General features: G+C 48.4%; 3 protein-coding genes across 5 annotated transcripts; 2 read left to right on the top strand and 1 right to left on the bottom strand.

Annotated features, from left to right (window-relative positions):
* The first annotated feature begins 43 nt into the window (after window positions 1–43).
* Window positions 44–15,446, top strand: LOC115049385 (solute carrier family 12 member 2). 2 transcript variants are annotated; one of them, XM_029511540.1, is made up of 26 exons: window positions 47–770; window positions 1,904–2,026; window positions 2,107–2,182; window positions 3,236–3,331; window positions 3,421–3,560; window positions 3,650–3,760; window positions 3,905–4,013; window positions 4,103–4,230; window positions 4,448–4,532; window positions 4,609–4,757; window positions 5,818–5,925; window positions 10,115–10,238; window positions 10,335–10,436; window positions 10,685–10,840; window positions 11,309–11,408; window positions 11,599–11,710; window positions 11,797–11,937; window positions 12,213–12,319; window positions 12,756–12,835; window positions 12,919–13,059; window positions 13,147–13,260; window positions 13,374–13,485; window positions 13,578–13,664; window positions 14,018–14,153; window positions 14,257–14,324; window positions 14,817–15,443. In XM_029511540.1, the coding sequence occupies exons 1-26, from the start codon at window positions 381–383 to the stop codon at window positions 14,950–14,952; spliced, it is 3,231 nt and encodes a 1,076-aa protein (XP_029367400.1). In that variant the 5' UTR covers window positions 47–380; the 3' UTR covers window positions 14,953–15,443. The 2 variants fall into 2 exon arrangements, with proteins under 2 accessions (XP_029367398.1, XP_029367400.1); XM_029511538.1 differs by having other exon boundaries at window positions 44–770; window positions 12,919–13,260; window positions 14,817–15,446.
* Window positions 15,447–15,769: 323 nt separating this feature from the next.
* On the top strand, window positions 15,770–19,391 carry nudt12 (nudix (nucleoside diphosphate linked moiety X)-type motif 12). Its single transcript, XM_029509980.1, has 9 exons — window positions 15,770–15,792; window positions 15,851–16,113; window positions 16,638–16,839; window positions 16,993–17,251; window positions 17,775–18,039; window positions 18,118–18,285; window positions 18,634–18,747; window positions 18,817–19,016; window positions 19,124–19,391. Exons 1-9 carry the CDS (start codon window positions 15,770–15,772, stop codon window positions 19,232–19,234), a joined length of 1,605 nt encoding a protein of 534 aa, XP_029365840.1. The 3' UTR covers window positions 19,235–19,391.
* Window positions 18,698–26,817, bottom strand: LOC115049386 (interleukin-6 receptor subunit beta). 2 transcript variants are annotated; one of them, XM_029511541.1, is made up of 15 exons: window positions 26,491–26,817; window positions 25,669–25,773; window positions 25,020–25,131; window positions 24,809–24,942; window positions 24,586–24,716; window positions 24,102–24,264; window positions 23,940–24,022; window positions 23,640–23,859; window positions 23,003–23,206; window positions 22,546–22,644; window positions 21,411–21,533; window positions 21,174–21,332; window positions 20,780–20,864; window positions 20,604–20,685; window positions 18,698–20,138 (listed from the first exon to the last, which is right to left on the bottom strand). In XM_029511541.1, exons 1-15 carry the CDS (start codon window positions 26,561–26,563, stop codon window positions 19,689–19,691), a joined length of 2,223 nt encoding a protein of 740 aa, XP_029367401.1. In that variant the 5' UTR covers window positions 26,564–26,817; the 3' UTR covers window positions 18,698–19,688. The 2 variants fall into 2 exon arrangements, with proteins under 2 accessions (XP_029367401.1, XP_029367402.1); XM_029511542.1 differs by having other exon boundaries at window positions 21,174–21,317.
* Between the last annotated feature and the right edge of the window lie 408 nt (window positions 26,818–27,225).

The raw sequence follows: 27,225 nt of genomic DNA, 5'->3' as shown, positions 1-27,225 counted from the left end.
CTCCTCATCCTCCTCCTCATCCTCCTCCTCCGCCGACACGCTGGGATGTCTCGAGGGTCCAGAGAGAGAGAGAGAGATGACAATAACCCGTTTGAGTCGCCATCTGAGGGGACGACACCCGCCAACTCGTGGATGGAGGGGAGAGAGCCGGTGTCCGTTACGCGCACTCCACACGCCGCGTCCTGAAGCAAACAGCAGGCAAAGTGTGGCAGAGGAGCAGATGACTGTTTGTCATCTGTGAATGTTGTGTGGCTGCAGGTGTGTGAGGTGTGTGCTGAATGCTGCGGGGCCTGGACGTCCGTGTGGTTTTGGAGCACGTAGACTTTAACGCACCGGAGACTCTTTGAGCAGTTTGACCATCTGCCTTCCTGGGGGGGACCATGTCGGGACAGAAGCCCTCTCTGAGGACCGGCGGCCGCTTCCAGGTGGATGTGGTGTCAGAATCCGCAGCCCCGACCCCGGCTCCTGTCCAGGCCCCCGCCGAGGGTCGGTTCAGGATGGTGGGGTTCACGGATTCGGACATCGGCCCCCCGCCTGATGTTTTCCACGAGCCGGACACGGCGAAGAGCGACTCGGTCAGCCTCCACTCCACGGGCACGGGACAGACCCACATCTCCGACTCCCACTCCAACACCTACTACATGAGGACCTTCGGACACAACACCATCGACGCGGTGCCAAACATCGAGTTCTACCGGCAGACCGCGGCGCCTTTAGCGGAGAAGATGACCAGACCGTCGCTGTCGGAGCTGCACGATGAGCTGGATAAAGTAACGACCCTTAAACACTTTTTAATCTATCTAATATACACTCAGAACAAAATAACTCTAGGTATCAGAATCAAGTAGGATTAATGACAGAATCTACAGCACAATTTTACAGCGTTAATGGTAAAATCCCGACTTCAGAATTATACTAATTATTATATATAACGTCTCCTTTGAACACCACAGTGACAGGGAAATAACATGACATCCAGCTGCTGTGGTTGATCTCATTTCCTCCCTGACCACATGACAGAAGTCAGGTGACTCCGGTACACTGACAACATTCCCTTCTCTCCCACCTGAGTGGGCTCAGTGACATCACTGGAGACATGACCCCCAACACACACATCACAATGCAGCCTCACAGGACCACGCAGGCATCCCTGGCCGGGCTCCCACTCCTCCCATTCAACAAGGTGGCCGGAACATAGGCAGACATTGTACATCAACAGTTAATGTATTCACGAAGCAAGACGCTGGATGACGTCTGACATTTGCTCTTGTTACCTCAAAGTGTTGACTCACATAGTTGATAAACTACATTGTAGATGGAAGACGTCACAAAACCTTTTAAAGAATCGTCTGACACCTCTCACTGAGGTCTCAGCCCTGACACGTATATCAGAGTCCTGAGCTAAATTCCATCAAAGATCAAGTATGTCCTCATTAAATTTCTTAAAAAGAATTAATTGATGGAAATTTGGCCTCCCCAATAGAGCCAACGTGTAAGAAATAAACTAGTTTTAACCTAAAATTCATTAATTTCATGAACAATTCAACTAATCAAACTCTGGTTTGTAAGCTGCAGTTTGGAAGCCTTCAGTTTGTAATTGTAATTGCTTTTTCTCACAGCAGCCCCGCCCCCTAACACCTACCCTCCATCTAAATGGAGCATCATTTTAAAAAAATGAACATCATGTTGTATTTCAGACTGAGACCATAAACTCATCAGGGAGGAGGAGGGACATTTTCCCATAGACTTCAATATAGTCTGACTTCTACAGCCAGTGGAGTCGACGTCCACTTTTACTGCGGTTTAAGTTGAACTCGTGACACACAGCAGGTAACTGTCCCTGACCTATTACCACCTTTCCTTTTATTCACTCCTTTCTGTCTCGTCTGTGATTGGTTGTCAGGAGCCATTAGAAGACGGTCTGGTCAATGGGGAGGAGCCATCTGCAGCTGAGGAGGCGAGGGCGTTGGCAGCGAAAGAGGCGAAAGGAGGAACTGTGAAGTTTGGTTGGGTGAAAGGCGTCTTGGTCAGTGTTACGTACATGGAGAAAGATTAAAACAACAAATACAGTTTTTATCAACACAAAATTAACTGTGTGTGTTGCAGATCCGCTGCATGCTGAATATCTGGGGTGTGATGCTCTTCATCAGAATGTCTTGGATCGTCGGGCAGGCTGGAATCGGTAGGTTCAGATCAATCTAACAACACTGGCATTAGAGGACGAGTCAAATCAAATCAGATTTATTTGTATAGCGCCAAATCATAACAAAGTTTCATCAAGGCCCTTTACACAGAGAGCAGGTCTGGACCAAACTCTTTATAAAATGATTTAAAGAGACTCAACAGATCCCCGATGAGCAGGAAAACTTCCTTTAAGAGGCAGAAACCTCGAGCAGAACCAGGCTGAGGCTGGTTGGGTTGAGAGTGGGAGAGAGAGAAGCATGGGGGGGTGTAGTGTAGGGGGAGAATGAGAGCAGGCGAGGGGCATATTCAAAACATTTGTAGGCAGAAAGTTCATGGAGATGGTGCTGGATGGAATTCAGGCAGCAGGAACATGGGATGGAGATGAGCCATCACCTGCCAGCCTCCTTTGGCACGCCCACTGCCTTCAGACCAGCCAATCAGACAACAGCGTTCCTCAGTTAGATGGAACAAGCTCAATGTTATTCCCTCAACAAGAGGGACGGAGAGACGAGGACTGACATGACAGATGAAGTTAACATCTCCAGTTCCTCTACAGACCACTACAGTCCGCCAACAGTGAGTCAGTCCCACAGACTCTCACGAACCGGACATAAACGATGAAGTCTCACTTCATCGCTTCTAAGAAACCTCTGGGTGACTTAAGAAAACCTGCATCCATCTTTATTTACAGTCTGATTTACTCCAGTGCTCATTACAGATGAAACTGCAGCTGAGAAGAGTTCCTAACAAATACACCAAGAATGATGAAAGATTAAATTATTAGTGCTGAGAGCCTCAGACAGAGGGGGGAGTCACAAGTGTTGAATTAGAATTCTGGTCTTTTTCTATGGAATGTGTTAAAATGAGAAAAAATATAGAAAAACTCCAACTGTGAGCTATTAAATATACTTAGACTGGTAAATATGAACAATAGTGGTGTGATAGTTTTTTAACCTGAGTCAGGTGGCCAAGTCGAAACAAGGTTAGTTATCTATTTGTTCTTGTGATGGAGCTTGTGTCGTCATTCTTCTCACGTGTCCATGTGAAACAGGACTTACCATTGCGATCATTCTGATGGCCACTCTGGTCACCACCATCACCGGTCTGTCCACCTCCGCTATCGCCACCAACGGCTTCGTACGAGGAGGTGAGGCAGCACCTGTGCATGAGCCTAAACCCTCTCCGAGTCTTTAGTGCCTGTTGATGACTGTAACTGTGGCTGTCTCCTTCATCCAGGGGGGGCCTACTACCTGATCTCCAGGAGTCTGGGGCCGGAGTTCGGAGGCTCCATCGGCCTGATCTTTGCCTTTGCCAATGCCGTGGCGGTGGCCATGTACGTCGTGGGCTTCGCTGAGACAGTCGTCGAGATGCTTAGCGTGAGGATTCCTCTGGTGCATCTGACTCTGTCTATGGTGAATCTGCCGTGATTCTGATACTGATCCTGTTCCTGCTCTGTCGGTTGCAGGATGTTGACGCCCTGATGACAGATGAACTGAATGACATTCGTATTGTCGGGACTCTGACTGTCATCCTGCTGCTTGGAATCTCTGTGGCCGGGATGGAGTGGGAGGCCAAGGTAGGACTCGTGCTGGTACAGACCTACAGAACAAGAAGCAACCTGATGACATCATCTGATCTAAAAAAAAAACCAACAAACCCGAGTCAGGGCTTATCATTTATATAAAATAACCACGCCCACCACGTCCTTCCTGTTTCTCAGGCTCAGATTGTCCTTCTGATCATTTTGCTGGGAGCCATCGCTAACTACTTCATAGGAACCTTCATGCCAGTCGAGAGCAAAGAGCCCAAAGGATTCTTCGGCTACCACAGTCAGTCAAAGATTCTTCCCTTCTCTTGTTTTGGTTCCAAATTTGTCAGAATCCAAATTAAAGTCCTGCTGACTTCATCCTCTGTGCAGCGGCCATCTTCTTAGAGAACCTGGGTCCAGACTTCAGGGAGGAGGAGACATTCTTCTCTGTGTTCGCCATTTTTTTCCCAGCAGCCACTGGGATCCTGGCTGGAGCCAACATCTCTGGAGACCTCACAGTGAGTTCAGGCTGGAGCTTGAGTTTCCATTTGTGCGTTTTGTGTGTTGATGGTGGATTACTCTCAGGTTTAAGTCTTGTTTCAGAGGTGTAGATGGTCATGACTCCTCCCACCTGTTACCTTGACTGTCTCTGATTGGTTAGAATGGGAACATCTGCTGTGTTGCTGGACTGTTCAGTGGCATTAGAAAAAAGTTACCAACTGTTTTGTATTTCAGGACCCTCAGGTAGCGATTCCTAAAGGAACGCTGCTGGCCATCCTCATCACAGGACTCACTTATGTGGGCGTGGCCATCTCTACAGGTAAGTGTTATGACCTCAGATGGTCCGTCGATGACCAGAATGTGACACGTAGTGTTATTTTGTTCTCCTCTGGCAGGCGCATGCATCGTCAGAGATGCAACCGGCGACCACAACGACACGGTGAGCGACACGGTGAACTGCACCGACGCCGCCTGCACGCTCGGCTATGACTTCTCCATCTGCAAGGAGGGCGGCTGCCAGTTCGGCCTGATGAACGACTTCCAGGTGACGGATACACTCGGGGTCGGACTGAGGGGTGTTGAACTATCACACACGCAACTGTGTGTTTTTTCTATTGTCCTTTCAGTACCAAGTTATGATAAACGATTTATTATAATTTATTCTCTGTTTTCAGCTTTTTTAATGAAAACTTTAAACTGAATATCATGAATTCATTATGTTGTATATGCTGCTATTGCCTGTTAATACCTAAATAATAATTTTATTTCATCGACATGAGGTTCATAAAGAATGACGGATAACTGGTTGTTTAACAGCAGTGTGAGTCATGCCAACTCCTGCTGTGTGTGTGTGAGTGTGTGTGCGCTGTTCCCAAACAAAGTGCAGCAGTGATAATAGTGACTGTTGTTTTGAGTCACAAGGTTCTGGCTGGTTGGAGTCAGAGCTGAATAGAGAGCATTGACAACATCCACCTACACACAGACACACACACACACACAGTGACACTGATATTGCTGCTCTGTCTCGTGTGTTCTGGTTTTATTTTCACTCCTTTTTAAGTGGCTCTGTCAATAATAATCAAATGTAAAGTTAAAGCAGATGAGTAACTCGCTCGCTGCTGTTTCCTCAGAAATGTTGCTGATGAACTTTCTGCAGTACTAACAACTAACAGACGTCCTGTAACGGCAGTAGACATTGAGTTCTGATAGCCGGTGTCGTCCTTCATCAATGAGAAGAATGAAAGTTTACCTCAGAGAGATCAGTGAGTTTCTGAGTGAAAACCCCACACATGCAGCCTCAGTGGATCCCTAAATACTCTTTATTTGACCCAATAAAAATCGAATTCTAATGCTAACAATGTACAGATTTACTATTGCAGATTAAAGTGAGTGTATAAAAGGCTCAACAATCTGCTGAAGAACCTGAGAATTCACAAAGTGGCATCATCAACACAAACCAAAGTCCTTGAGTTCAAAGCTGCTGCTCTGTTTTTTCTGCTCCCTGCTTCCAAATTTAAATGAGTCAAATTTGTTGTGTACAAAGCCAACATGGATTGTAGTTGTGAACCTAAAGAATCTGATTGTGTGCTTGTTATGTTGTCCAGGTGATGAGTCTGGTGTCGGGCTTCGGTCCTCTGATCACCGCAGGGATTTTTTCAGCCACTCTGTCTTCAGCTCTGGCCTCGTTGGTCAGTGCGCCCAAAGTCTTCCAGGTCAGAAAGCAGGCAGTTTTCTTTCATCTTATTCTTCAGAAGAACTCACAGCAACACAAAAATACACCTTCTAATCTTAACGAAAGTTACGAATGTAACTACGGTTCTATGAATCCCGAATGACCGCCAGAGGCGGTGCTTTAAGCACTGAATATTCCCCTTCGCGCATGCGCAGTTCGAGTATGTATACCAACAAATCACCTGTGACCTCTGGGTGACCCGTGGGAGACCATATCTTCCGGTATCACAAGGATTCTGAGTGACAGAGAGCTCTGGCGGTCATTCGGGATTCATAGAACCGTAGTTACATTCGTAACTATCGTTCTATTTCATCCCTGCTGACCGCCAGAGGCGGTGCTTTAAGCACTGAATGACTCATACCAGCAAGGTCACGAAGAATCCGGAGTACGAACCTTCAGTGTGAAGAGGTAGTGGACTCCAGCCGCAGGACCACAGCTAATGGATGGTCAGTGGCCACATTCACTCTGTAGAACCTGGAGAAAGTGTCCGGCGATGCCCATGAAGCCGCGGCACAAATGTCCTCCAGGGACACTCCCCTCAGGGCAGCCCATGATGTAGCAACACTCCTGGTAGAGTGGCACTGCACACCAGATGGCAGGGGACGGTTACTTGCCCGATATGCATGGGCAATGACGTCGACAATCCAGTGGGACAGTGTTTGGAGACAGCGCAACCCTTGTTAGGACCACCATAACAGAGAAAGAGCTGGTCAGATCTCCTAATGCATGCAGTGGCTGCAATATAGGCCCTCAGGGCCCGCACTGGGCACAATAGTTCAGGTTTGTCCCCTCCGTCTCCTGGAGGAGGGTTGTACTGCGCAAGCCGAATAGGCTGGTTGAGGTGAGCACGGGACAGCACCTTAGGGAGGAATGCTGTGTTCGGCCACAGAGTAACCCCAGAGCCATCTGAGTTCCATCTTAAGCACGAGTCACTGACTGACAGAGCGTGCAGCTCACTGACACGCTTTGCAGAGGAAATGGCCAGGAGGAACGCAGTCTTGCAGGTAATCCACTTCAGCTCTGCTTGTGCCAAGGGTTCAATTGGTGGCTGGCGTAGTGCCACCAGCACTAGTGGAAGATCCCATGGTGGAATTCTCGGGACCCTCGGAGGATGTAATCTCTGAGCGCCCTTCAAGAAGAGGGACACCAGGCTGTGTCTCCCTACTGTGCTGTTGTCAACCTTTACATGTCGGCAGGATATTGCTGCCACGTACACTTTTAGCGTCGACGGAGAACGACCCTCATCCAGGAGGAACTGGAGGAAGTCAAGGACAGTTGGCATAGAGCAGCACACAGGGTTCTCATCACGACTCGTACACCAGTTGGAAAACAGTCTCCATCTATTCTCATACTGGAGACGAGTGGACGGGGCTTTGGCGTTCATTATGGTGTGTCTGACAGAGTCTGCACAGATGTTCAAAAGCGGCTCGGGCCCTCCAGCCACTAGACACACAGTCGGAGACGTCGTGGATTGGGGTGCCAGATGCGCCCCGCCAGTTGGGACAGGAGATCTCTCCTGTCGGGAAGGCGCCATGGCGGATCGCGACAGAGTCTGTGCAGCAGAGGGAACCAGCTCCTCCCTGGCCAGAAGGGGGCCACAAGCAGGATCCTGTGGAGTACCAGTCGAATCAGAGGAAGTGGAGGGAAGGCATACAAAAGGCCATCTGGCCAAGGGTGAGCCAGCGCGTCCTGGCCTAGAGGGCTTGTCATCTCGGCCAAGGAGAACCACAGAGGGCAGTGGGTTGACGCTTCTGAAGCGAAGAGGTCCACCTCCGCTTTGCCAAAGAGGTTCCAGATAGTGTGCACTACCTCTGGGTGGAGGCGCCACTCTCCTGCTGGCGGTTTCTAGCGGGAGAGAAAATCTGCCAGGCAGTTCTGCTCTCCCGGGAGGTACATTGATCGAAGGCTGATCAGGGGAGCCTTCGGGGAGCTGCCCATGTGAGGAGATCCTTCGTCACTTCCAGCAGCTGCGAAAACTTGGTCCCGCCCTGATGATTTATATGATACACAGCTGATGTGTTGTCTGCCCGTACGAGGACATGCTTGCCTCTTAGGTGTGGAAAGAAGTGTTTGAGAGCTAAGTGTACTGCCCGCAGCTCCAACACATTGATGTGTGCACCCCAGTCTCCCATGGGGCACTGCCCATGGGCTGCCCTGCTCTGCCACACTGCACCCCATCCAGAGGGGCAGGCATCTGTGGTGACAGTCTCCCTGCGAGACGGCACGCGGCCCATAGGAACACCCCTGAGCATGTAGGCCCTGTCTCTCCAAGGGGCCAAGGCGAGGGCAGCCTGCCGTGATACCCTGAGCTTGATACCCTGTTCAATGTCACCCCAATGAAAGATCTGGTCTGTAACGGCACCAGGCAACTCTTCTCCAAGTTCACCCTGATTCCGAGGCGGGACATGTGGGACAGGAGACGCGCTGTGTCTCGTGATGCCTGGGCCCGATACGGCGCACAGACAAGCCAGTCGTCCAAGTATGGAAGGACTTTCATGCCCTGAGACTGGAGATGCGCAAGGGCTGTGGCCATACACCTCGTGAACACCCTTGGGGAGAGGGAGAGCCCAAAGGGCAGCACCCTGAACTGCTAGTGGCGGCCTCGATAGGCGCAGCGAAGGAACTGCCGATGTTGCTGAGCGATGGGGACATGGAAGTAAGCGTCCTTGAGGTCGATGGATGTGAACCATTCGCCGTGTGATACTGTTTGCAGTACCTCTGCTATGGTCAGCATGTGGAAGGGTATGACTTTCATGAATCTGTTTAACCCTCTGAGGTCTAAGATCGGGTGAAAGCCCCCGGTCTTTTTTGTCACAAGGAAATAGGTTGAGTAGAACCCTCTGGGATGTGACAAAGGAGCCACAGCCTCGATGGCGCCTTTGGCCAGGAGGGCGGATAACTCCTGGTCCAGTGCGAGAGCTTTTGCCGGGTCGCTGATGGAGGTCATTCTAGCCCGGCCGGATGTGGGGGGCCGGCGGCGGAATTGAAGTTTGTACCCATGGGTCAAGGTGGTAACTACCCACGGGTCTGAAGCATGAGCAGCCCACTGTTGGAGCTGCTGATGAGAAAAGTACCCAACCGCCGGCCCCAAGGCCTCAGCGTCTGCCTCCCCGGGCTCTAGGAGCCCTAGCAGGGGGGCGAACGGGGTCTGGAGCACGAGGTTGTCTGGAGGGCAGGCGGGTGGAGTCTCGCAACTCCCTGGCCGGTCTCTGTGCGGGGCACTGGATATTATGGCGGCCAGTGGGGTGGGTTGGTGGAAATAAGCGTGTGTGAGAGGCAGCCAAGGGGCCCCTAGGCCTGCTGGCAGGGGGAGGCGTTCACCTGAGGCCTGCAAGCTGCTGCCTGGCCTGTCCGGCCTGGATGGTACGTTCTAGTGCCTCCTGCGCTTCCGGGCCAAGTAGCTGCCCTGGTTCCACCGGGAGGTTGCGCAGGGTTCTTCTAGCTGTCTCTGTCAGGTTTGACTGTGAAAGCCAAACCTGGCGACGAGCTTGAACCAGAATGGACATCATTCTTCCAATCTCTCTGGACATAAGGCCAGACGCCTCTAGTGAGGCATCACAAAGGGTGACAGAATCAGCAGTCACATTGCCCTCCTGTAGTGAAGCAGAGAGGGCCAACATGAGATGTGACATGGAGTTCTGCGTGCGAGAAGAAAAGAAGGAAACGAGCCTCAGGTGATACCGGAAGATATGGTCTCCCACGGGTCACCCAGAGGTCACAGGTGATTTGTTGGTATACATACTCGAACTGCGCATGCGCGAAGGGGAATATTCAGTGCTTAAAGCACCGCCTCTGGCGGTCAGCAGGGATGAAATAGAACTACAAACCAAGAATGTCACTTCAGCAGACTGACAGCAGCTTTCAGGTCAACAACGAACTTTGTCTGAAGACTGAAAACTTTGTCTGACTTTTGAACCAAAGTTGACAGAAAGTTTCTGAAAGAACTCAGAAAAACAATTAAGTGAGTAAGTTTATATTTTAAATCTACGACTACAATCAAATAATAAGATCCTACATGATTAGAGATTAAAAATCAGAGTAATGCAGAATCAACTTTAGTTCAATACAGACCTGTATTTAATCCTGATCCATCCATCCAGGTCCAAGTCCAAACAATCCAGACCTGCTCCTGATCGAATGGATGAAACCTGTTGTGATTGTGATTCTAGGCTCTGTGTAAAGACAACATCTATCCAGGGCTTGGTGTTTTTGCAAAGGGTTATGGGAAGAACAACGAGCCTCTCCGTGGTTATGTCCTGACCTTCTGCATTGGCCTCGCCTTCATCCTCATTGGTAGGTGGCACAGCTTTACATTTTACCCTTAAATTGTTCTAATCTCTCAGCTGAAGTTTGTCCTGAATGTTGGATCTGCCCGTTGTTGCCTGCTAGCGGAGTTGAACATCATCGCTCCGATCATCTCCAACTTCTTCCTGGCCTCCTACGCTCTCATCAACTTCTCCGTCTTTCACGCCTCTTTGGCCAACTCTCCAGGTAAACTCCGTCCTCAGGTCTTTCGTTTCATATGAAGGTTTGATTATGTCACCTTTCCACACGTCACATGCAGGAGTCTCTGTGTTTTCTCATATGTAATGGGAAGTTTTTGTTTGAAGTTGGATTAGAAGGTTGAAAAAAACCAGTCAGTAAACAGGTAACTCACTGCCATCGATGGTTTTGGTCTGTTAATAATTGCTAAGAGGTTTCGTCGTACTGCTTCAGCTTCACCCCGTCTCTCACCACAGGGTGGCGTCCCAGCTTCAAATACTACAACATGTGGGTGTCCCTGGCGGGGGCCATCTTGTGCTGCGTCGTGATGTTTGTCATCAACTGGTGGGCAGCTCTGGTCACCCTGCTCATCGTCCTCGCTCTCTACATCTATGTCAGCTACAAGAAACCGGGTTAGAACTACATGTCCAGAGACGCACTTCCTTTGACGGTCACTAGATGGAAATTAAGTCTTTTATCTGCTGAGGAAGAAAACAAGAAAGCATTGGACTATGAATAAAATAAAATAACACACAAAACCTTTAGCAGCGTCCATTTTCCATGATGGGAAATGAATGTTTACAGGCTGCAACCCCTCACATTTATGAAGCTGTTGTGAGCTCGCAGTTGATGGCAGTTTCACTATAAACCTCACAGATTACACTGGTTGGTTGTGTTTTGTTGAACTTTGAAATCATTCTTCATTTTCAATTAGTCTTTGTTTTTCTGGAGATGCATAGATCTAAATTTGAGGCCAAAAGGAGAAGGTTTGGGGCTGAAAGGTGTTTCATTCTTCATGAATGAATAGAGATTACAGAGAGGTCTGTTTTTACTGTGCGATGTTTTTACCTTAAAGATCTCTGTGTGCTGTTTTCCTGTAGATGTGAACTGGGGCTCGTCCACTCAGGCTCTGATGTACAACCAGGCTCTGACTCACTGTCTGAACCTCACGGGGGTCGAGGACCATGTGAAAAACTTCAGGTCAGCTGGTTGGTTTGATTCTGGGACGACCTGCTTCAGATTCTTGATGTAGAAACTTGAAATGAGCCTCAGATGGTTTCAGATGGATCCGTTCTAGTGTTAAAGCATGTCCTTGAATCACAGCCTTACGGAAAAGGAAGTGGTCCTGGTGTGTAATGTCTGAGGCACTGATTCCGCTGCATGTTTCCAGGCCGCAGTGTTTGGTGCTGACTGGTTATCCGAACTCTCGTCCCGCTCTGCTTCATCTGGTTCATTCTTTCACCAAGAACATCGGCCTCATGGTCTGCGGTCACATCAAGACCGTACGTCCAGATGAGCAGATAGCATTATGTCAGGAAAATTTTTCTGCTGATGTCTGATTCATCCCCTCATCCTCGTTGTCCTCCAGTCGTCCCGGCGGCCCAACTTTAAGGAGCTGTCCCAGGATCACGCCCGCTGTCAGCGCTGGCTCAACGAAAAACGGATCAAGGCCTTTTACACTCCAGTTTTCTCTGACAACCTGAGGCACGGCTCCCAGTTCCTCCTGCAGGTAGGATCCTCTTCAGGAGCTTCCAGCTGGTAAAAGCTCAATGATCCACGAGCCCTTTACTTTTTAACCACTCATTTCAAAGTTTCAAAGTATTCAGAGCTCCTGCCTGTTAAAGTACATTTTTCGATCAAGTTTATTTTATGCTCTACATCTTCTGTCCATCTTTCATCACGTTCTCTATTCTTTTGATCATGTGAATCAGTTTTATTAAATCACCAGTGACTCCACCTGATTCAAACAGACAAACAAAATAACAAACATTTCTCTCTCTCCAGTCTGTTGGTTTGGGCCGCCTGAAGCCCAACACGCTGGTCATGGGATTCAAGAAGAACTGGAGTGATGGAGACATGAGAGATGTGGAGATTTACATCAACACTATACAGTAAGGAAGGACACTTTAAACAGAAACATGAGCATTCACAATGAAACACAAAGCAACAGAATCACCATCCATTCAACAGACAGTGTTTCTTTTCAATACTAACAGCTATACCTGCTGAGCTTGTGTTACATCAGGTCAGATCCAGCCTTTTCCAAAGAACTTGTTTAATTAAGCACCTTTTTCCTCATCACATCTGGATCACTACAGTCCTTTGTACTCGTTTCCACCAAAAATCTACCGATCACCGTCAGACTGTCCAGAAGACGGTATACATCAGCACACAGTAGAACAGAGTTAAAGGTGCTATCAGCAGATGACTTTCAAAGACAGTGTTCTGACACACTGAACCTGAATGACCCAGGGAGAGGCTGACTGCTGACCAGAGTTCCTCTGCAGGACGATGAAGGTTTCAGTGGAGTTGTGTTTTATATTCCAGTGATGCCTTTGACCTGCAGTTTGGTGTCGTCATCCTCCGACTGCAGGAAGGACTGGACATCTCTCACATCCACGGACAAGGTTTGTCTCTATCGGTGTCTCCTTCAGTACGTCCACCTGCCGAGTCCTGTATGTAATGTTTCTGTCCCTGCTTGTCCCCACAGACGAGCTCCTGTCGTCTCAGGAGAAGCCTTCAGTCGGTGGGAAGGACGTGGTGGTTTCTGTCAGTCTGGGCAAAGACTCAGACTCTGACTCCTGTCCTTCAAAAACCACCAGCAATCAGAGCAGCCCGCTCATCATGAGAGGTAAAGGAGGAAGAGAGGACGCCAGGGAAGGGACACCGTTCCTCAAACATCACTCCGCTTCTTCAACTTCCTGTCTGTTGTCTGCAGAGACCAAGTCTCCTCTGAGTCTGACTGACCAGCGGCTGCTGGAGTCCAGCCAGCAGTTCAGGAAGAAACAGGGCAAAGGAACCATCGACGTCTGGTGGCTGTTTGATGATGGAGGTCAGTGTTTAGGCTTTCCCATAGACTTCAATAATCTTATGAAGAATGTTTCATCACTTCCTGTCCAAGTCTCTGTGGTGACGTTACATTTCTGTGTGTGTGTGTGTGTTCAGGTCTGACTCTGCTCATCCCCTACCTGCTGACCAACAGGAGTAAATGGGGTGACTGCAGGATCCGCGTCTTCATCGGCGGGAAGATCAACCGCATCGACCACGACCGCCGAGTGTGAGACGACTGCTCGTTTCACCGATCAGGAGCGTTAAAATGTTTGGGTGTCGTTGTTGTGTTGTTATTGTGTGTCTGTCTGTATTCCCCAGGATGGCCACGCTGCTCAGTAGGTTCAGGATCGACTTCTCTGACATCAACGTCCTCGGAGACATCAACACCAAACCAAAGAAACACAAGTACCAGCTCTTTGTTACACTAACACACTGACCTATCTGTGAGGGTGACAGCCTGGTTCTGTTCCCACGCTCGCTGTCCTGTTGGCGAGCACCAAATCTGTTCTGGAGTTTTAACAGTCAGGGTGTTTGAATGTTGTGATGTTTTAGATGTTAGTTATGACACAGAACTGTTTCAGCTGACAGAGTCTCAGGTCTCTTCATGTGACCTATAAGTCGAAGTACCAGATTCTGAGTGAATGACCTGGATCAGCTCTCTGGTCCACATCCCGTCCTGTCACCAGATCAAGTTTGGTATTTTTTGTGTAATCCTGTGAAAACATGGACGATGAGCTGAGGTGTGATGTGTTCGGCAGTAAGCTGAGCTTCAAGGAGCTGATTGAGCCGTACAGGCTGAAGGAGGACGACATGGAGCAGGAGGCCGCCGAGAGGCTGAAGGCCTCCGAGCCGTGGAGGATCACCGACAACGAGCTGGAGCTCTACCGGGCCAAGGTCAGTGTCTGCAGCTGGCCTTCAGCCGCCATGTTGGAGCTACGCCACACAAACTGAAGTGTGTGTGTGTGTGTGTGTGTGTGTGTGTGCGCGTGACTTCCAGACCAACCGTCAGATCAGGCTGAACGAGCTGATGAAGGAACACTCCAGCTCGGCCAAACTCATCGTCATGTAAGTCATGTCAGTTTCCTGATTCAAGAGCAGCGTCTCTTTAAAATGACATTTTGGTTTCTAACATCATGTGAGCTGAACGAACTAACAGCTCCACAAACCGACACACAACAGGTGGGTTTGTTTTGTGTTATTGTGTGACTACAGTCGTGGTTATTTTTCTTTTTGACAGACTAACCCAACCTAAGCTGCTCAGCCACTTTTAGTCTGTTTCGTGAAATGGCTGTTGTTTTTTTTTTTATCTTTATCGATGCAAACAATCAAATGTTTGGTTGCAACAAAGACGTGTGCTGAGTGAGTTTTTAAATTCTTGGCTCCTAAAAATAAACAAACTGACCCTGATGGTAATTTATCCTTGTCTTTCCTTCTAATCAGCTTTGAAACCGTATGTTTATTTTTGATTTTGTTAACTGCTGTAACATTTCCTCTCTCACATCCAGATTATTATTATTATTTTTTTAATGATGACATCACTTCCTGTTCTGTGTGCAGGAGCATGCCGCTGGCCAGAAAGGGAACCGTGTCGAGTGCTCTCTACATGTGTTGGCTGGAAACTCTGTCCCAAGACCTCCCACCGCTGCTGCTGGTCCGAGGAAACCACCAGAGCGTCCTCACCTTTTACTCCTAACACGCACGCGCACACACACACACATGCACACGCACGCGCGCGCACACACACACACACACACACACACAAAGTGTGTGTCCGTCACAACAGAAACATTATGATGCTTCCAGTTCAGTGTCAGTCTAATTCGGTTCATCGTTCACATTAACCCAAAAACATTTCTGTCCGTTCTCATTCACAGATGAATTAATCAGCAGCAGTTTGTCTAAAATCTGAGTGATTAACGTCTTTATGTGTAATGACAGAAACCAGGACTGCAGAGTGACCTGCGACTGTGAGGTGGTGATTTGTTTTCAGGAAGTGAGACACCGATAACAGTGATTTTGTACATATTTTATTAAAATGTTAACTCCACTGCTCCTTTCTGTCCGCTCCAACTTATTTATCCATCATCACAGGTTTTTTTTGTTGGTTTGTTTTTTATGTGGACCGATGTTCGTCCATGTAGATCAATCCCGAAGGAGCTCAACCAAAGACGGAGCTGTGCAGCCATTTTCTGACATTCCTGACAGGCTGTCTGAATGTATGAATTTAGGTTTAAGACCCCAAAAGGCCGTCGATCTGGCAGAGTATTCATAATAATAATGCCAAGGGATCCAACAGGACTCGCACACTGTCGAAGGCTCTAAATATTATTATTATTATTAATATTATTCATAAAATATTTTACTTTCCTTATCGAAGCATCTCTGGCTGATAAACAACTTAATGACAAATGAACAAATGAAGAACAGTAAAATTTGGTCAAAAAAGATTTTAAAAAATGTATAGCTTTTTTTTTTTTTTTTTTTTTTTTTAAACACAAAGAACTGTCAAAATGCAGAAATCCGACAACAAGCGGTGACCCTGAACGCAGCGTAGTAGTTACTCAATATAAAGTCAGTGCTGTCCAGACCAGAAGGACTGACGGACCGGGACCGGAAGGACCGGGACCGAAGGACCGGGACCGAAGGAACGGGACCGGAAGGACAAGGACCGGAAGGACCAGGACCAGAAGGACCAGGACCGGAAGGACCAGGACCGAAGGAACGGGACCGGAAGGACCGGGACCGAAGGACAAGGACCAGAAGGACCAGGACCGAAGGACAAGGACCAGAAGGACCAGGACCGGAAGGACCGGGACCGAAGGACCGGGACCGGAGGGAGGCGGTCTGGATCCAGGTCAGAGTTGAGCTGTTGCGTTAAACCCGTTTTCGTTGGTCCGGGTGAAACAGGACCAGGACCAGGACCAGGACTTAGCCGTAAAGATCCGGATCTCTACCTACGGCTCTGACACTTTTGACCGACAGCATGTTTATTACGTCACTATGTTAGTCTACGGAAGCCTGAAATTTCAAAAACGCGTTTTTCAAGTTTTCTTTGAAAGTCCCGTTTCTAAGTCTGATTTTAGAGGCGGGGTCCTGGTTTGACTGACAGCTGTCGGCACCAATCAGAGGGCGGGGCTAATTTCCTCGAAGACAGATTTAAAGGCACAGAGTCCGGTTCAGGAAGCGGACTCATACTGACCCTCAGTCATCAGTGAACTTAAAAATGTGTTTGAATAAAAGTATGTCAGTAAAATGTTCTAAAGGTAGAAAAAGGACAGTAATATCAGAGTGTTGTGGAGTTGTAAAATGAAGATAATTCATCATAATTTAGAGAAGCAGGAATGTTTAAGTGCTCCATATTTATTTTGTCGGACGCAGCCAGTCTCCAGCTGAGTGCCGAGGAGGAGATGGAGGAGAAGTTCCTGGACTGTGCAGCCAGAGGAGACCTGGTCCAGGTGTCCACGCTGCTGTCCCAGCTCCCGTCTCTCATCAACCAGACTGGACACGGCGGCTGGACGGCCCTGATGCTCGCCGCTCGCAACGGACACTACGATGTGGCGAAAGTGCTGCTGGCCGGCGGGTACAGTTTGTTTCAACGCTGAGCTGCGTTTTTAATGAAACACTCAAATCAGAAATACACAGACGAGAATGCAGCCAGAACCAAGCTCTGTTTGAGAGCTGCTGTTCTGGAAAGTCCAAATCCAAAACCTTTTTTCCATCTTCTGTCTTCAAGCTGCGACAAGTTCTCGGTGAACAGTTCGTCCCAAACCGCCTTCGATATCGCCAAGTTCTGGGGCCACAGACACATCTCCGACCTTCTGGGCCGGACGGACGGTTCTGACCTCGGCCAGCCGGAGAACTACTTCAGCAGAGAGACGCTGGACCGTCTGAGCGGGAAGAGGACGGACAAGGTCTGGTTGGAGGCCCAACAGAGACAGCCGGACACAGTCTACCTTCTGTTCTCCGACCTCAGCCCGATGATCTGCGGAGCGGTATGACACCTGCACCTGCTATCAGCGAGCCTGAAGCTACAAACACAGTGCTAAAGGTCAAAGGTCACACATTTTGCTGGTAACACCTCAGTAGAAACAAGCTGGTTTCATTTCATCTCATGTGCCAATGCTCAAATGTCATCTTGACATGATCATGTTCCCTAGAAGCAGCTTCAGATATTAGTCAGTCATCTGTCAGGAAACAACCGTGGTGGCTGTACTTCCTGTCTCCTGCGGTCTGTGGAGGCGTCCAACCACAAGTTTTTTCTCTGCTCATTGTCTTTTATGTACAACAAAGGTTTCCATTTCTGTCACAGCTCACAATCACTGGTTGACTCAGTCTGTAAGTTTGAGCTGATCTTATCTTGGCACAGTTTCACCAGCCAGCTGTGACTTGGCAGGTGGAACAGTCCCCATTTTAAAATGATGACCTAACTTTGTGACATCTGGACAGACGGTGGACGTTACAGAGGACGTTTGTGATCAAACATTCATTCTTCATTCTTATGTTTGGCTCCAACAGGACCAGACCAAATTGTGTCGCTTCAGATATCAGGCGGTTCAGGACCTTCTCCAGAAACCTGCAACAGTGCTCGTCTTCCTGGGAGTGGAGCGGAGAAAACCGTCTTCCCCCCACTCAGATCAGACCTCTCAGGAGCCTCCCGCTTGGTTCGCCATCAGCTCAGACGAAGAAGCAGCTGAGCTTCTGAAACGCAGTCAAGAGAAGAACTGCTGCTTCCCAAAGACGCCCAACAGAGACCTGCTGAAGCTCAGCGAGGAAGAGGCCGGTGAGGAAGATGGCGTTTATTTCTCACCTGCTTTTCTATGACGTCCATATTCTATCAGATGTTTTCTGTCTCCTGCAGGCGTGGTGGCCCAGGCTCGGTCCGTGTTGTGCTGGCACAGCCGCTACAGCTTCTGTCCGACCTGCGGCAGCAGCACCAAGCTGGAGGACGCAGGATTCAAGAGGAGCTGCCAGAACGCCGCCTGCAGGAGCCTGCAGGGCGTCCACAACACCTGCTACCCCCGAGTCGGTACGGCATCAGCGTGGCTGCAGGATGCTCATATGTGACATATACATGTAAAACTTTTCAGGTGGGAGAGGAGATCAAAGATGAGTTCAGTTTCCACCCACAGGGTGCAAAAGCAATGAGTCAGTTAACTGTAAAACTCACATGAATCACTTCAGTCTTTTTAAATCAAAAAGCTGGAAACTTTCCCATTTAAATGTTTTTTTTAACAGTAAAACTGTAACAACTGTCGGTTTGGGGTAAAACAAGCGATCATTAAATCCTGATATTTATTATTTATCAGAGCGACCACAGGTGGAGTCACAGGATGGTTCAGCTGCTGATGATGACACTTCAGTTCTCTGTTTTCAGACCCCGTCGTCATCATGCTGGTGATCCACCCGGATGGAAATCAGTGTTTACTGGGCAGGAAGAAGATCTTCCCGGCTCGGATGTTCTCCTGTCTGGCTGGATTCATCGAACCTGGTAAACACACAATAGACTGACATGAGTGAACGACATCACACGGTGACCTCCTGACCTCCTGTGCTGCAGGGGAGACCATCGAGGCGGCGGTGAGGAGGGAGGTGGAGGAGGAGAGCGGCATCAAGGTGGGAGCGGTGCAGTACGTCTCCTGCCAGCCGTGGCCGATGCCGTCAAACCTCATGATTGGCTGCCTCGCCGTTGCCATCTCGACCGACATCAGAGTGGACGAGGATGAGATCGAGGAGGCTCGGTGGTTCCCACGGGAACAAGTACGACCATAAGACATTCCTGAAGTGACAGAAAAACAATAACAGGTTGAATTTCTAATGTGTAGTTTTGCATCATGTCCGTTTCCTTTCTGTATTTTTGAATTCAGGTGATCGACGCCTTGTTCCGAGGAGTCCGTCACGTCTTCACCGTCCCCCCCACGCAGACCATCGCCCACCAGCTGATCAGACACTGGATCGGCATGACCTCTAACCTCTGACAGAATCTGAAGGGACTGATGGATTAAAGACTGATTCACAACATCTGCAGTTGAAGATGAACCTGATCAGATAAACAGCAGCAGAGCAGGCGGAGAAGAAGAAGAAGAAGAAGAAGAAGAAGAAGAAGTGTAATAGAAGTACAATATTTAAAAAATAAAGGCCTGCTCAACCATCAGCAGTGTTGGCTTTTATTATGAAACTTTCATAACTCATTAACAACCCAAACTTCCTGTTATGACGGTAAGTTAAATGTTGTTTAGTGTCGGGGTCCAAGTGGCTCGAGTTCGATTCCAGACTTTACACCTCCAGTTAATTATCTGAATACTCAACAGGCTGCGTCCTGCATGACGGTGTTTTAACAGCCCAGTCCTCAGCAGTCCTCTGCTCTGAACCTCTGATGAAGCTTTAGTCACGTTTGGTTTTGTTTCTGGAACTAGCTGACGAGTTGACGTGCTACGCTGACATCTTCATCTGCAGCTGCTGCAGTGAAGCAGCTGAGATATAATGAGGATCACACATCAGGTACGACGAGTCCGTCTGTCCGGCCGCCGTCTCAGCTTCACTTTTCCCGGCACAGGAAGCGTTCAGCAGGTAGTCTGCCTCGCAGGTCATGTGATGAACAGAGCTCCTGTCAGCCAGCAGGTCATGGAGCAGCTGATGGGAGGTCACGGTGGACTCCCAGTGCCGGTCTTCAGTTCTCAGTCCATCAGTCTCACATTCCGGGCGCGGTCCGAGTCCGAAGGCCGACAGCTTCACGATCAGGTGACTGGGAGACAGCAGGGGGGCGTCTTCAGTTCGGTCCTCAGCCAATCTGGTCTGCAGGGACTTGGAGCCGAGCACCGTGATGCTGTTATCCGTCACCTGGAAGTTTTTGATGTCCAGGATTTTTCCTTCAGCAAATTTCTGACCAAGAGAATAAATGAAGCTGAAATCAGAGAAACTAAATTCTGGTGATAAAAACATTCACCCAGAAATAAACACGATACTTTGACACTAATGTGTCTTTACTGGACTGAGTCACACAATCTAATGATCCAGATTTGTAAATTTGAAACTTAATACTTTCTAATATAATAATACAAATACTAAAAAAATATAATCCCCTGAATTGTGTTAAAATCTAAATGACTGATTCTACACAACACTGATCTGAACAGCTAATAATGATGAAACAATGCTGACATTACTCACTATACTCACACATTAATATTTTTAAGAAAAGAAATAATACTGATACACAAAGAGTTTTACAACTTTGTGTTTGACTCCAGATTTTGGTGATTTATACATTTTTTTCATGATCTGAACCAAACCGATCGTTAGATCAATAAGAACCAGGAAGAAGCAGCACCAGTAAAAACTGATCACCTGCTGCTTCGGGTCCATCAGCCACTGAGCCGCCGTGCTGCCCCGAGGGCTGGAGATCAGGGGGAAGAAGTACGACTTATACCTGCACAAGACACACAAAGCACACATGAAGAGGAAAGGCAGGTGTTTTACGATTGTGTGTGTGTGTGTGTGTGTGTGCGCGCACGCTGACTCACACGGTCCTGGACAGGATGCAGAGGATGAACATGATGACAGCAAACAGCAGCATGGGCGTCGCTGTGGCCACAACTGGGATTGTATCTGCAAGAGAAAAGCAAAAAGACACAACAAAGGGGGAGCTTTAATTTTATCCAACATTTGGAAGCAGAATATAAACGTGTTGATAAGAACAGATTTATTTTCATGTTCTTTTTATTTTAAATGTGTTTTTCTTTTGTAGAAATCTCTTCATATTTTATTTGTTATTTTATTTCAGTGTTTTTACAGCAGCACAGTTTTACTTGCTGACAAATTAAATTAGTTAAATGTTCAGTTTGTTGGTGGAAGTCTTAATTGTCTCCATATTTAGATATTTTATTTTAAATCAACAGAGCGATCAGAGAAACTCACCAAAATCAGTTCTGACTGAGGTTATTTGAGAATCATTGTCAGCCAATAGCAGGAGAGAATACTCAGTGTTAGGTCTCAGGCTGAGGAAGGTGTGCTGTGATTGGTCCGGATACAAAGATGCGACGCCCACAGTGTCTGAGTTTCCTGAGAAGGACAAGCCTGTGAAAACCAGCAGATATTTCCAGTCTGACATCACAGAAGGAAACTTCCCAGAACGACTTTGTCCTTCTGACTTACTGTTCAGCATCACTTTGTAACCGTTCACTCTGATTGGTTGGGACTTCCTCTGCCACTCCCAGCTAACCGTCACCTGAGTCTTCGTCACGTCGGTCGGCCGCAGGTTCACGACCTCCATCAGAGCTGGACACATTTTCATGACAAACAAACCATTCATTCCAGTTTTAGCATTTAATCACATTCAGCCAGAAACCTCTGGACCAGGACCAGGACCAGGTCCAGGACCAAGACCAGGAGCAGGTCCAGGACCAGGACCAGGACCAGGACCAGGACCAAAACCAGGACCAAGCCCAGGACCAGGACCAGGTCCAGGACCAAGACCAGGAGCAGGTCCAGGACCAGGACCAGGACCAGGACCAGGACCAAAACCAGGACCAGGACCAAGACCAGGACCAAAACCCAGGACCAAGACCAGGTCCAGGACCAGGACCAGGACCAGGACCAAAACCAGGACCAAGCCCAGGACCAGGACCAGGTCCAGGACCAGGAGCAGGTCCAGGACCAGGTCCAGGACCAAAAACCAGGACCAAGACCAGGTCCAGGACCAGGACCAGGACCAGGACCAAGACCAGGACCAGGACCAGGTCCAGGACCAAGCCCAGGACCAAGCCCAGGTCCAGGACCTGGACCAGGACCAAGACCAAGACCAGGACCAAGCCCAGGACCAGGACCAGGTCCAGGACCAAAAACCAGGACCAAAAACCAGGACCAAGACCAGGTCCAGGACCAGGACCAGGACCAGGACCAGGACCAAGACCAGGACCAGGACCAGGTCCAGGACCAAGCCCAGGACCAAGCCCAGGTCCAGGACCTGGACCAGGACCAAGACCAAGACCAGGACCAAGACCAGGACCAGGACCAGGTCCAGGACCAGGACCAGGACCAGGACCAAAACCAGGACCAGGACCAGGTCCAGGACCAAGCCCAGGACCAAGCCCAGGACCAAGCCCAGGACCAGGACCAAAACCAGGACCAGGACCAGGACCAGGTCCAGGACCAAAACCAGGACCAAAAACCAGGACCAAGACCAGGTCCAGGACCAGGTCCAGGACCAGGTCCAGGACCAAGCCCAGGACCAAGTCCAGGACCAAGCCCAGGACCAGGACCAGGACCAGGACCAGGACCAGGGACTGACCTCCCTGCTTCAGACTGACGGGCAGTGTCTGCGGACGTCCACACTGTTGCCCGGAGACGGAGACGACACTGAGCAGGTAGGACACATCAGGGTCCAAATCTGGAAACACAAAACACACACACAGCTGCATAGTGGGGAAAAAAGCCCAACCTTTCAGAGTAAGAGCCTGACTGCAGCATCATTTCTCTGATGGGAGGCTTTTATTGTGAAACAGTGATATATCAGATCTGGACAGGATCTCAACCAGCTGAGCAACAGGAAATGGAACACAACACGACATGATGGTCACACACTGATAACCAGGGTTGGCTCCTCTCTTCTGATTGGCTGACTCAGAACTCGGGCGAAACAGTTCTTAAACCAAATTTATTTTTGTGTGGAGATCAAACATTCAAAATAAAAAAATGGATTTTCTGTCAGGTGATGAAATAAATGTGGCGTTCAAAGACAGCCGTACCTTTTAGCGCAGTGGAGGTGGTGTCACTGTCCACTGTGGCCCAGCGGCTGGTGGACGGAGGCGTCTCCGGACGCCACTGGATTAAAAAATGGCTGACAGGAGGGGAACGGGGCGGGGCTCCGGCGGTGCTCTCCCATTGGACCAGAAGACCTTCAGCAGCGGGGAAATAACTTGAAACCCACAAACGTCTGACAGCAGGAAGATCTGCAGAGAAAAACAACAGGAAGTTCAGAGTCAACATCCTGATCATCATCATCAACAACGCCAACATCTGCACATTCTCTCAAACATAAACTGACACGTGACACACACACAAAATAATGAACTTAAAGCCGAAAAACATCAGCTGCTGTTTGGTACAAGAAATCGTAACTGCACACACACACACACAAGAAGTTACATCAACAATGAGCACAAGCTGACAGAATCATCTTATAAAGAAGTTAGTAAAGATAGTTAAATCACCTAGAAATTTATCAGATGAATACGGAACATTTCAGACTGCTGCTGACACATCCGTCCAGAAACTCACACCTCAACGAATGACAACGAGCACGCTGTTGAAATACACTTATGAACTGATCAGCATGAAGGAGGGACATTTTCCCATAGACTATCATGTCTGTGAAGAACTCACCCGGTGTTTGTGTGTTGATGCTGAGTTCTGCAGCAGGTCCGTATCCAGCCGTGTTGAAGGCCGCCACAGTGACGTTGTAGTTCCCCTCCCCCACCACCAGGTGTGCCGTCGGCTCGGTGACGTTTCGCGCCAACCTGTCCTGCAGGCGCTGCCCCTCTTTTGGCTCGTAGGTCACCTGGTATCCGAGGACACGCCCCCCGGCCTCCTGGAGGTCGAGACCCTGCAGAGAAGGAGTCTGATTTTCAGATCTGAATCTGTGTTTGTGTTTCAGCTCTGTGAGGTTCTGCGTCCACCGTCTACCTTCCACATGAGATGAAGGTGCAGAGATCCACCGCCGTCTGGTCCCTCCACCTGGAAACAGACCTCTGGAGGTCTGGAGGGTGCTGCCAAAGAAAAAGGCCAAGGTGAAAACCAGAGCCAACGCCAGAGTCGGTCCACTGTGAGGCGCCGTTAAGACTTCACCTCTGCACAGCGTGGTCACGCTGACCTCTGAACTCCAGGAGCTCCACACTGCAGAGTGTTTCTTCTTGCAGGACACAGCAGCTTTGTAGGTGGTGAACGGCAGGAGGTCTCTGAATGTGTGCACCAGGAGCTGGTTGTCTTCCACAGGAACTAAGTCTGGAGACTGGAACATAAAAGTGTGTTTGTTTTCTGGACAGGTCATTATATTTTTATTTACATGATATTTGTTTCTCTTCTTTGGATTCAGTTTCAGGACTCCCAACATCATTTGATTTATTTACTAAATGTCAAAGTGTGGGCCTTTTTCAGGCAGTCAGCTCAGTCTGAATCATCATATTTATAATGTGGGGTTTAACTGTGAGGGGATCTGTGATGGTGTCTCACTGTTGGCTCTAAATCACGAAGAGAGTAAAATTAATCTGAACTCTGAGCAGTGAAGGTTTGGATTTCGAGGCCCTCAGAGGTGACAAAGACGACTGTAAACCTTAGACCAGGTCTGGACGTGGTGGACTCTGTGGCGAAGCCGACAGCTGCCCTCTCTGCTGCTCCTCCAGAACACCACGACAGAGTCAGCGGTGAAGTTCTGGACAAACAGCTCCGGCTGAGGGACCTTGACTGAGGAGACGAGGAGACAAGGACAGGAAGGGAGGAGTTAATGTGAGGAGAAGGGATCACAGGTCGGACAGACTCGTCTCTGGATCACTCACCTGCCTGTTGGACTCTCACAAAGACAGGCTGGGACCAGGTCTCAGTGCCCTCCATGCGGTCTTTCCTTCTGGCTGTGACGTACAACTCAGCTAACGGGTGGAAGAGCGCCGTGCAGGAAAAGACTTTCTGCGTGCTGAGGACGAAAAACGAGACACAGCTTCAGGATCAGTTAGACGTCAGGATGTTAAAGCGTGGCGTCGAGTGTCTCACCTGGTGAAGATCAGAGTGACGTCGGAGGCCACGCGGCCGTTTGAGTGCAGAGTGAGGTCACAGGTCATGGAGCCGGAAGAAGTCACGAAGAAACACGACATGTCCAGGGTCTCTGCAGCAAAACGTCACGATGCAAAGATCAGAACTTCACATTCTTTTAATGGCCTCAAATAAACCTGAAGCCCGGATTTAAAATCTTCAGAACCGTTTTTCTCTTCGATTAGAGTTGCAATCATTTATTTTAACCTCAGTTAGTGGAACCTGTCACAGATCGTCTCTTCTATGGTCTGTTTTTTATTCTGCTCTCTTGGAAAACTTTTTACCTCAATTTTTATGGTTCCTTTAGTTGCTCTTAAACACTTGATGATCTCTGTGTGTTATTAAAAAAAAACAAAAAAAAAAACAGCCTGAAATCTATTTTGTTACACAACGGAAATGTTTTAACTGAATGTGTGAATGTTTTTGGTCAGTTGTGTTTGTGATGTGCAAGAAAAACCACAGAGATCCAAATAAATAAAACAAAATAATAGTAATATTAATAATAAATAAACACAACTAAACCAGATGAATCCAAATTTGTCAAAGAGATTCAACACAGACAGGAAATGTGTGTGCGGTGTGTGCGGTGTGTGTGCGGTGTGTGTCTCACCCTGTACAGAGGCAGCTGGTCTGGGCTCACAGTCTCTGGTGTCGGAAACACAAACCCTGTTGTCGTTGTCACACGGTTTCAGATCAGACATTTTCACCGTCACCTCTGACAGAAAATAAACCACAGAAAAATGCTGAAACCTTCCAGCTACATCTAAACGCATCACCATCAGGGACCAGAACTGAACTCTTGATTTCATAGAAGAATTTCATGAATTTGTTTCCAGAGGAAGTTTAAGAATAAAGTTTATGGAGTGAAGCTTTAAGGCTCTCCAGTCAGGACTTGGACCAGAGCCACCTTCCTCAGAGAGCTAAGATGGTCGACGGCCAAAATAACAGCGGCTCATAAAGCAAAAATTAGAGACTTGACAGTTGGAATATTTAATTGATTTGGTTGATTTGAACCTAATTAATCTGGTGATCCAATTTAAATAATTCTGATTATTGTTGATTATTAAATTTTGTCATTAATGAAGATCTGTCAGTTTGAGCTCTGACATCACGATCCATCAGGAAGAATTTAATTTAACTTGTTTTGGGGTTAATTTACTGCAGTGAAAATGTTGTTCAGTGGAGGCAGCAGCCATGTACATAACATGAGAGTCCTCAGATCAGCTCAGTGGATAAATCCTGTTCTATCTGTTTGCTTGAAGCTGACTTTGACCCCTCTGTCCTTCAGCAGCATGGCTCAGAGCCCAGAGTCTGGAAGTGTCTCCTGTCTGAGGACAGTTTGAAGAACTGAAGAACCCCCTCACCTTCATCTCATCAGCTTTGACATTTCACATAAAAGTTCTCTGAGGCTTTAAATGTTAAAACAACTCACCATGAGAGAAGACACAGAGGAGGCTCATCAGTGTGCAGGTAACCAGCTGAAGAGTCAGAAGACAGGAGTCCATCTCAGCTGGCTCCAGTCAGTCAGTCACGTCTCTGAGGAAGCAGATGAACTCACCGTCTTCTGACTTAGTGTCTGGGTGTTGACAGGAAGCTGCTTCATGACGTCAGACTGAAGCAGCAGGTTCATCACAAAACCAGGACCAGGACTCCCAGCTCATCGTGGATCCCTGAGGCCAAAACCAAGATTTGGATCTGCAAAAAGGGAAAAGTCAGATTACTGTGTTCAATCTTATTTAAAGTTTCAAATGTAGGTCCAGTGAAGGGCGTTAACAGAGGATTGATGACATGATTATTATCGTTATTATGACCTCACTCGTGGTCAAACTTTACGCTTCAGTTGGTCGCCTCTAAAACCACCGTCCAATCAGTAACAAGCTCTCAGTTATGACGATGATATTCCAGCAGAGGGAAGTTTCCAAATGTGTCCTGTTATCAAACTGATGAGTTTATGGTCTCAGTCTGTAGTTTACAGTCTTCAATACAACATGATGCTCCACCTACAGGGAAACAGACCAGGAGGGGGCGGGGCTACTGTGTGACTGACAAGTACAGAGCAGGTCAGCTCCATCTTCTCCAAATCTGGTTCCTACTGGGTCAGACCATCTGTGGTTTTAGGTCCGCATGTCGTCTTATAATTTTATTTCAAACATCAAATGGAAAAAGG

Source organism: Echeneis naucrates, chromosome 9 (genome assembly GCF_900963305.1).
Source record: "Echeneis naucrates chromosome 9, fEcheNa1.1, whole genome shotgun sequence".
NCBI classification, from domain to species: Eukaryota; Metazoa; Chordata; class Actinopteri; order Carangiformes; family Echeneidae; genus Echeneis; species Echeneis naucrates.
The sequence above is the reverse complement of the archived record's forward strand: the minus strand, read 5'-3'. Positions and strand labels throughout refer to the sequence as shown.